The 8777-nt window shown below is 45.7% G+C and overlaps 1 protein-coding gene across 1 annotated transcript; it reads right to left on the bottom strand.

Annotated features, from left to right (window-relative positions):
* Window positions 1–7468: 7468 nt before the first annotated feature.
* LOC148803196 (uncharacterized) lies at window positions 7469–8056 on the bottom strand. Its single transcript, XM_088894452.1, has one exon. It carries the CDS (start codon window positions 8054–8056, stop codon window positions 7469–7471), a length of 588 nt encoding a protein of 195 aa, XP_088750578.1.
* Between the last annotated feature and the right edge of the window lie 721 nt (window positions 8057–8777).

The raw sequence follows: 8777 nt of genomic DNA, 5'->3' as shown, positions 1-8777 counted from the left end.
TTTAATTGACAAAATGGAAGAAAAGATCTCGAGGTCGAGGGGAAGACAGTACTCATAAAAAAGTGAAATGGTCCCTACTACGTTGGGGATGGAGTTCGGGTGTAACTGGTCTATGGTAATATCGAAAGACTTCAGGACCTCTACAATTAAGGGGTGCAAAGGAAAACGAAAACTAGCCACAAGCTGCTCTTCAAAAATCACGATCTCGTTGTGATCGTGTTCCCAAGGGAAGTTACCTAAGGGGAGATTGAAGGAGAACTCTCTCGGGAGGTTGTACCGGCGTACTAAGGCCTGAAGCCGGTCCAAGGTCATTTTTGAAGGGCCAAAGTTGTCCGGCACCCGACCTTGGTGAAAAGTCGATGCCTGACTACCCGAGGCCTCTCGCGCCTCCAGGGGTGCCTGTACTTCGGGAAGGCCATGGACTGCCGCTGAGCCCAAAGTAGCCTCGTCTCGGCTACCGACCTAGGCCGAGGTACCCTCCTCGGCCTCATCTAAAAGACTATCAAAGCTAGAGGAAGACATGGAACTAAACCAAACTGAAAGAGAAAAGCGAAGGGAGACTCACCAAAGAGGGACGACCGAACTGGAAGGAAGCGACGAACTAGAAAATCCAAGCTAAAGAAGCTAAGCGCGACCGCAGATCGAAGACTAGTAACCTTGTGGTGAAGAAAATGAGTCTCGGGTCTCCCTTTTTATATTCACTATATCGAAGAAGCAACGATCAAGATTAAAGCAATCTGACGGCTCCTAAGAAAACCGGCTACATGACCCTCGAGATTGAAAATAGTTTAGCGCATTTTTTGGCGTCCGCGGAGCCTATAGATCGCATGACGTCCGCGCGTAAACCGCACGCGACCCGTCTAGCAGAGCAGCAAGACTTCGAGCCAAATCCACTTGACACATCGTGAACTCCTCAAACTAGGTCAAGACCCCTAGCTCGAGGAGTGGGGGGCAATCGATGAAGGGGAATTTGGCCCGACCTTGTGACAAGGAGACATGTGGACATGACCCAACACGGGTGACAGCTCAGCATAAATCAGCTCGCTACAAAGCGAGCTTGGGTACGCTAGTACCCCGAACTAAAGTCACTTCGGGCTAAGATCGTCCCTGTACCAGATTGTGACCAGGATAACAAAACCAAGTTCATTATAGATCGAGCCTGGACAGATGAACCACCTCGGTCAGGACTACAGGGCAAGTATACCTCAGCACAAGATCGCACCATGATCACTTCGGCATTCAAGTTAGGAGAGACCTAAGGAGCACGAGCTCGAAAAGCTTGCTACCAATCAGCTTGCCATCAAATAGCTTGGTACCCTACAGGCAGCTCGCCTACCGATCAGACCTCCACATGGCAATCTCGAGGAGCACGCCTCCATACTCTGTATCCCATAGGACTGTACTTCGTAACGGTTACATTAGTTCACTAACTCCCCGGTTCTGATGGGAAGGGACAGTTTTACCGTTTGATGGCATTTCACCCACCTAACACGCAAGCAAGTCCCATCACAGCAGGGACCCAGTAACCGTTACACCAACCCGCATGGACCCCAGTATATAAAGACTCCACCCCCCCAAGGGCGAAAGTATGTTCTATTATTATTGTTGTGTGTAATCTTTGCTCTCTAACTCTCTCATTGTTATCATCTTCAAGCTCTCTAATACCACTGTGTTCTAACTTAGCCATCGGAGTGTCCTCGCCGGGTGAGCCACCCCGGGATCTCTGACTCATCTCTTTCAAGAACCCAGTTCTCGTCGTTGCTGGCAGGGAGCAGCCGGATTACACCACATCACATTGCAATATTTTGTATTTGTTTTTTGTTTTGATGCTTGGAAATGCTTGTATATAGATTGATATACTCTCCTTGTGTTGATAATCCTATATGTTTTTTGTGCTTTAAATAGATCTATTTAATTTTTAATGAAAATTTAGAAAAATATAAAATAACAAAAAAAACGAAAATTTTATATCTTTGGTATAATCTACCCATAAAGACTAATTGTGTCATAGATCTATGGGTGATCTACCATCTCCTTAGATCTATTTAAATTTCTATAAAATATTCATTTTTTGTAATTTTAGAATAAAAAATATTTATTATTTATTGTAAAAATAAAGAATATTTATTTCTTTAAACTTTTGTAATTTTAGAATAAAAATATTTATCTTTTCTAATTTTTTAATTCATAGATCTATTGAAATTTCTTGTGAAATAATTATTTTTTTTAATTATTAGAATACAAAATATTTATCTTTTTCTAATTTTTGGTGTAATCTAATCATAATATTTACCATGGTTTAAATCTATGGATGATTTATCACATCCATTGAGTTATATTTTGTTACATTTTTTTTAATTTTTGTTATAATTTTTGAATAAAAAATAAAGTAATTATTTGAATAAGAAATAAGTAATTGGTTAAAAAACTACAGAAAATGTTTCCTTAAATAATTATTAGGCTTATATTTTGTAGTTCTAACCTTATTAGAGAATACCCTTACGTTCCCATATGTTGATTATGATATATTTTTAATAAAAATCACTAAAGGATGTGATTTTCATGTATAAATAGATCATTTAGGCCTTATATTTAATGTTATCGATGTATTTTTGTGATTTATTGGATTATTTATTGTATTTCCATGCATATCTTAATTTTTTGTTCGTATCTATGTGTATCCAAAGTGTATCCCGATATATCTTTTAAATTTGTCTTTCCGATACACTTGCATTTTTTATACTTTAAACCTTGCTCATGAATGATTTTGTAGCATTTTACACAATGTGGCAAGCAGCATATTTGCACTCTTTTTTGAATAATCATACTCTAATTTCAACAATTACTTTTTCAATAACCGTAACACTTTGATAGTTAGTAAGTACATGTATGTACCAAACAGTTTGCATTTCTGATGTTCAAATGCAACAATAAAATATTAATAATAAAAAGAGAAAACAATGCCAAACCCCATTGTTTGGTTCATGAATATATAAGTTTATGATAGCGAAGACTCAATAGTTAACATATTCACTCCCCCCAAATATTGGAGGTGTGATATCTTTTTTAAAACAATAAACGAAAAACTTTATTAATGATCATAAAATAGGGAGGCATAAAAACTAACCCTCAAAATTGTACAAGGAGCAAAATGCTATACACAAACATGTATCCAAGAACAATAATAGGGGTGATAACTTTTGTTTATTCTTGACAATCATCGAACTATTTATGAGTGAATTGTCTCTTTGACCTCTTTGGACTTCAGATTCTTTTTCTTTTTATTGTTCCATACTATCACCTATTCTTGATTTGAATCATTGTTCTTCTCAGGCCCCATTCATTTTTCGGTAAGTTATTTATCTGAGTAAATGCAATTATCTAGGTAAATTTTTCGTGGGAAACACTTACTCAATTAAGTGCATTTACCCATGTTCTTTATTTCTCAGGTAAATATGACAATGACCATTTTAGCCATAGAAATCCATTATTAAAAGGGGCATTTTTATCCCATTCAAGTTTTGGCAACTTTCCTCCTATGTAGGAAAGTTATTTACCCACCTAGGAAATGGGTATCACTTTCCTGGGTAAGTGATACCTAGGAAAATAAACTTTCCCTAGCCCCACATAAAACTGAGAAAATAACATGGGATTCTTGGTCAATAGGAACCAAAATACCATTGACCAACTTTCCCCCCTCTCCAAACCCAAAAAGAGAACACCCCCTTAGATGTACCACTATCAATCGGATTCCCACTATTGTGATTGACTTTCTTCGCAGAAAAGGTGTTGTCTCACTTTGAGAACACTATACTCTAAATTGTCGAAATCTACCGGCAAGGTCTTATAGCTTTTCACTAACTCCAATCACCATATCACCCCAGCTACTTTTCTTCATAATGGGCCAAGCAAATTTCGGCCTTTGGTCATCCACCTTCATCGATACCTTGTGCATTTCTGTTTCTTGATTCTGAACGGGATCATCCTCATGGAAAGTAGTCAAAACCTCAATTGTCTTTGAACTTCCATCAAATACAACATTATCTTCTTAGGGACTTTCTTCTTGTCCTCTCCTAGCTAGCTCCATATCAGCATTTGGACAAACACCATTAATTCCATCTTCTTATACCATCATAGCCTCTAAGGGGACTTGCATTTCACTATTCTTTGGATGATCTATTCCCATCTTTAGGAATCTACGGAGGGGCTTTAGGCACTACAGTATCAATGAATAAATCATTTAACTAATTGAAATTGTTTAATCACTCCAGTTGGCCTATACACCAGAGTTTTCTTTTATTTCACAAGTGGCTTAGTAGTAACCGAAGATTGTTTATCAACTTTTTCTTTATTTTTCATCTCCTCCAGACGAGACTCTAGCTCCTCATGATCTTGTTTATAGTAGAACACACGATATTTTGGCCAATTCTCATATATAATTAATGATGCTTGGATTGGCCGAGAACAACAAAGTAATTTTTCTCCCGAGTTTCAGTGGAGATGGTCATGGGCTTCGAAGGTCCGAAGGGGGGAAGCCGACGCCAAGGATTATGTCCAAGGCGGAAGGTCTCTTCGGATACTGTAGGAGCCGAAGGCTGGTACCAACTGCAATGTGCAAGGGTCCAAAGTAAGTCCTGCAAGGACAGAGGTGTCAGAGGCCTCGGGTGGGTACCCGACATGAGAACTCCGATGATCAAGTTAGTATGAGTGTAAAGAGAGTCAGAGGTCTGGAGCTGAAGGGTCCCAATGAGAACTTAAATAGCACTTAAGTTCTCCAGACGGAAGTAGTGCTTAGAGATTACTCAAGCTCCAAATCGAGTCTAGAGAGTCTAGCCCCTTACCTTGTGGGGGGTGCTTCGTACTTATAGCCACTTGGGAGTAATTGGGCCTGGATGGTCCAGATACAAGCCGTATGAGGGCCTGGCGAGATCCTTTGCCAGAGCCACGCAGTGCTCTTGGATTGGGTTCGTCCGGTCTACGCCAAAGCCCTGAGTGTCCCCATGGTACGCTCAGGCTGCTGCCCTCTGGTTCAATATGGGTTAGCCCTATATAGGCCAGCCAAATGCGCCTACATCACTTGCCCCCACTCTCGAGGCCGAGGTGGGGGTTAAGAAGTGGCCTCAGCTTCAGCCGAAGGGAATGTTAATACCAGTAGGTGCCATTGGGCCTCGTTCAACGGAGTATACCCTATAGTAGCATTGCCTTCGTCTCGCTTCAGCATCTGCCTGATTTTCAATTCGTGGAGGAGTGAAGTTGTGGATGCCTCAGCTGGGTAGCCTGGGGCGAAAGGGGCTCGGTAGAGCTGATTCCATGCTTTCTACTTATGCGGTGACGGTTTGGGGCCGTGTGCTGCATGGATCGTGTTTGATATGAGTCTAGCACGGGGGAAGCCTTCTGTGAGGGGGGCAGTCGCCTTCGAGTGAACCAGTTCGTGCGTCCACCTGGTCCATTAGCGCGAGCCGGTGGGTTGTAGCAAGCGGACCTACTGGTTTTCCCAGCGTCATTTTGTCTCCTCGAGGCTAGGCGTCAGTTGTTAGACGTCAATTTGTCTCCCGAGGTCGAGCAACGGGTGTCATGTCCTGGATGGGCAACGGAGGCGCGAAACTTGCAGCCGTTGGATTGGGTAAGATTTGAGTTGTCCGTTCTCCTATAAATAGAGGGCTTAGTTGTGGTTCTCCTGTCATTTGTCTCTAGGCACCCTTATTATCGAGTGAATTGCTCCCAGACCTTTGACAACAAACTTCATCTTCTCTCTTTTCTCCTCCATCTTCTAGGTAATTCCTTGAGAACATGTCTTTCTCAGACTCTGGTCTTGAGTGCTATGAACTTCTGAACGGTTCGGAGGAGAGCTCTCCTCAGACCCCTTCTCCTCTCTCTTCCTTGGGTCCCCTAGCCGTTGTTCCCTTTCAGTAGGAGGTGATGGTATTGAGGAAAAGAGTAGCCTCCAGGGTTGCCAAGGGCAGCCACTGAGGCAATGACTCTCCCCATAAGAGCGTCGCATCAGTATCGCCGAGGGAGCTCAAGGGGTCCCCTCAGGCCAAGGGGGAGCTAGTCCTGGAGACCATCCTCGGGCCCATGGCTGGGAGCACTGCTCAAAGGGTGGCCGTAGCTGACCTCCCACGCTTGGAGTTTGATAGCTCCTTAGAGGTGGACCAGGTCAGGTCTTTAGCCAGGAGGTTCAACATACCTCGATCAAACACACTTAGGGTTCTTAGCGTCGTTGAGCGGCTGCGGACCCCCGATGAGGGGGAAATCTGCATATACCAACATTTTTTGGAGTTTGGCCTTAGGTTTCCCCTTCATCCTTTAATCTCTGAGTTGTTGGACTGGTATGGCATCATTATCAGCCATCTCGTCCCCAATGCCCTTAGGACCATTATAGCCATGCTGGTGTGGGCTCGGCTTCGAGATGAGTTGACTTCAAAGAAGTTCTGTGTCACGTTTGTGCCAAGGAAACACACTTCCGAGGCCAACATGTACTACTTCCATCCTCAGAGGGGAAGACCAATTTACAACCCTTCGTCCGTCCACGGCTGGAAGGACAAGTTTTTTATGTCTCTTGCCCCGAAGGTTGGAGGTTCAGGTCAAGGTGGGGAGAGGCCAGCGTAGTAGTCAACATGTGTCCTCCTCCACTCCGGGACGAGTAGGCCGCTGACGTAGCCCACCTACTCGTGATGGGGATAATCCAAGCCAAGCCATTGGTGAAGGAGGAGGTTCCATTAGTGTTAGCGGGGCTCAGCCTTGCCCCCTCGGTAGGAGAGGTCCTACAATTCCTTAACACGTTGCCCCTCATCCTCGTTCTGCGATACTGATCCATTTTCTTTTGCTTGCAAAGGTGCCGATGGATGCCATGAGAATGTTTATAGAATGTGCTCGTGCCATGCAAAAGGAGCAAGTGAACCAAAAGGCGGGCTCACAGACGCTGCAGAGGCCCACCGAGGGCACGCCCACGAGGAATGAGCGGGCACCTATCCCCACCAAGGGGGCAGCTCCAAAGGTCCCTGCCAAGGGTACATTTTCCTAGGTCCCTACCAAAGGGAAGGGGCCGGCCGAGGTCACGAAGATGTCAGTCGAGACTGCGAAGGAGCCCGCCAAGGGGGCTGAGGCGGGTAGGAAGAGGCCTGCCAAAGAGGCCTTAAGAGAACAGCCACCAAAGAAGGTGGCCCATAGTGAGCGTCCTGCCGAGGATACCACAATGAAGGGTCCTCCTGCCAAGGAGCATCACGTGGGGCCCTCATCTAGCCCCACATCTGCACAAGAGCTCACCGAAGGGGCCAAGCACTCTTCCAAGGTCTTCCGCCCCCGATGGTCAGTTCACGAGGGGGACTCTATCACCGAGGAAGGGGTCAGCTAGGCCCTGGTGAGCGGGGCGGTTCTCTCAAGAGATCGCTTTTGGATGATGCAGAGCTCACTATGAGCTGTCTATGACAAGGGGCTGCACCACTTGGCCAAGGTAAGTTTTTTATATTCATTGCAGCATTCTTTTGCTTTTCTTTGTTGTAGCTTTTGTTGATGTTTCTCGCTGTAAGCTTGCCTCGTCTAGGGGAACTGAGATGAGGTCCTCAGCCAGCTGGCCTCGGCTCGCTCGCTCCTCCCTGAAGTTGAGGCCCTCCAGTGATAGGGCCTCCTTGTTCTTGCCCTTCAGCGTTGCCACATAGCACTGGCGGGTGATTTGCTGGTTCCCACGAACAACTCTGATGCCGTGCTCGGTGGGGAATTTAAGGGATAGGTGGTAGGAAGATATGGCTGCCCTCAGCGCATGAAGGGTAGGCCTCCCCATTATTGCATTATAGGGAGAGCCAACCTTCACTACCAGGAACCCATGCATCCGAGTCACTTGGTCTGGTTCAGTCCCTACCGTGATGGGTAGGGTGATCTTTCCCTCCGGTCTAATGACACTACCGGAGAAGCTGACGAGGGTAACGTCAAGTAGCTGGAGCTGCTTGAGTGTGAGCTTCATCCTTTCGAAGGTGTTGTAGAAGAGGATGTTGGCTGAGGAGCCATTATCCACTAGGATCTTCTTCACCATGTAGTTGGCGATGATTGCTGCGACCATTAGGGCGTCATCATGGGGGACTGTAACCCCATTCAGGTCCTCGTCTGTGAAGACGAGGGCCTTTGGGTAACTCGGTTCCTTCAGAGCGTCCGAGTACTTCTACTTCTTCGGGGCTGGCCCCTGGATGTTTAGCTATTTGGTATAGGCCTTGCGGGCTGAGACTGAGGCTCCACCCGAGGGCATGCCCTTGGCAATGACGTCGATGATACCTACCACTTGTTGGGGCTGCTGCTGCAGGGAGGACGAGGTGCCAGCCTCCCCTCCTACGAACTGCTTAAGGTGCCCGCGACGGATGAGGGACCATCTCATTCTTGAGATTGTAGTAGTCCTCCATATCATGCCCGGTGCCGCAGTGTACTTGCAATACTTTTTGGGATTTCCCCTACTAGGGTTCATCTTCATCTTCTCAGACCACTTTATGTACTTCTCCTCCCCGATTTGCATTAGTATCTGGGCATGGGTGGAGTTAAGTGGCATGTATTCCTTGTAAGCCAGGGCCGAGGCCTGTGGCTTCCTGTTGTCCTTTCCGCTATTGTTGTTGTGATGGGGGTTGTCTTCACCCTTCCTCTTCTTTTCAAGGGGCCCATTGTCGTGCTCGACTTCCCTTTCCTAATGGTCCCCAGTCAAAGCCTCTTCAGCTGCAATATACTTTTAGTCCTTCTTGAGGAACTCTAGCATCGTCTTCGGCGGGGTCTTGGCAGTCGAGCACTTGAGGGCTGAG

Source organism: Nelumbo nucifera, chromosome 1 (assembly GCF_055504915.1).
Source record: "Nelumbo nucifera cultivar China Antique chromosome 1, China Antique-T2T, whole genome shotgun sequence".
NCBI lineage: Eukaryota > Viridiplantae > Streptophyta > Magnoliopsida > Proteales > Nelumbonaceae > Nelumbo > Nelumbo nucifera.
Note: the sequence above shows the minus strand (reverse complement) of the source record. Positions and strands in the feature narration are given on the sequence as shown.

Bases quoted from the DNA above. Each gene is read 5' to 3' on its own strand.
- LOC148803196 (XM_088894452.1), bottom strand. From the start codon at position 8,056: ATGGTCGCAGCAATCATCGCCAACTACATGGTGAAGAAGATCCTAGTG.